Here is a 402-nt window from a genome sequence, read left to right as displayed (position 1 = left end):
GCCTGGCCGCCCGCGGCACTGTCCTTGGCGCCTCCATGTTGCGGCTGCTCCATGTCGGGACCCGGCTGAGCCGCGCCGCCGCCGAGGCTGCTGCTGTTGGAAATGGGATGTTGCTGCTGCTGCTGCTGCTGGAACTGGTTTAGCTGCTGCTGGAGTGCGTGGTGGTGCTGGAGGTGGTGGGCATGGTGGTGGTGGTGGTGGGCATGGCGGTGGTGGTGGGGCGGCGCGGAGGGGGCTTCGCCAACGGTTTTCAGTTTGTGGTTGGGGAGCAGCCCCGTCTCCATGGCCGAGCCCGGGCCCGACGAGGAGGAAGAGGACGCCGCGGAGGAGGACGAGCACGGCGCGGCGGCGCTTCCACCCTCCTTGAGAGCCGCCTCGGATCCGCCGCTCTTCGCTGTGGGT

The 402-nt window shown here is 69.7% G+C and overlaps 1 protein-coding gene across 1 annotated transcript in view; it reads right to left on the bottom strand.

The window, feature by feature from the left end:
* LOC102885011 (AT-rich interactive domain-containing protein 1B-like) overlaps nucleotides 1-396 on the bottom strand; it is a 3,671-nt gene extending 3,275 nt beyond the window's left edge. Inside the window, exon 1 of the mRNA XM_025049052.1 lies at nucleotides 3-396. Within this exon, the coding sequence (XP_024904820.1) occupies nucleotides 3-284 (282 nt within the window). The 5' untranslated portion in view covers nucleotides 285-396. The remainder of the gene's footprint in view (nucleotides 1-2) is intronic.
* Nucleotides 397-402: the final 6 nt, after the last annotated feature.

This window comes from Pteropus alecto, unplaced genomic scaffold (assembly GCF_000325575.1).
Source record: "Pteropus alecto unplaced genomic scaffold, ASM32557v1 scaffold195, whole genome shotgun sequence".
Lineage (NCBI taxonomy): Eukaryota > Metazoa > Chordata > Mammalia > Chiroptera > Pteropodidae > Pteropus > Pteropus alecto.
The sequence above is the reverse complement of the archived record's forward strand: the minus strand, read 5'-3'. Positions and strand labels throughout refer to the sequence as shown.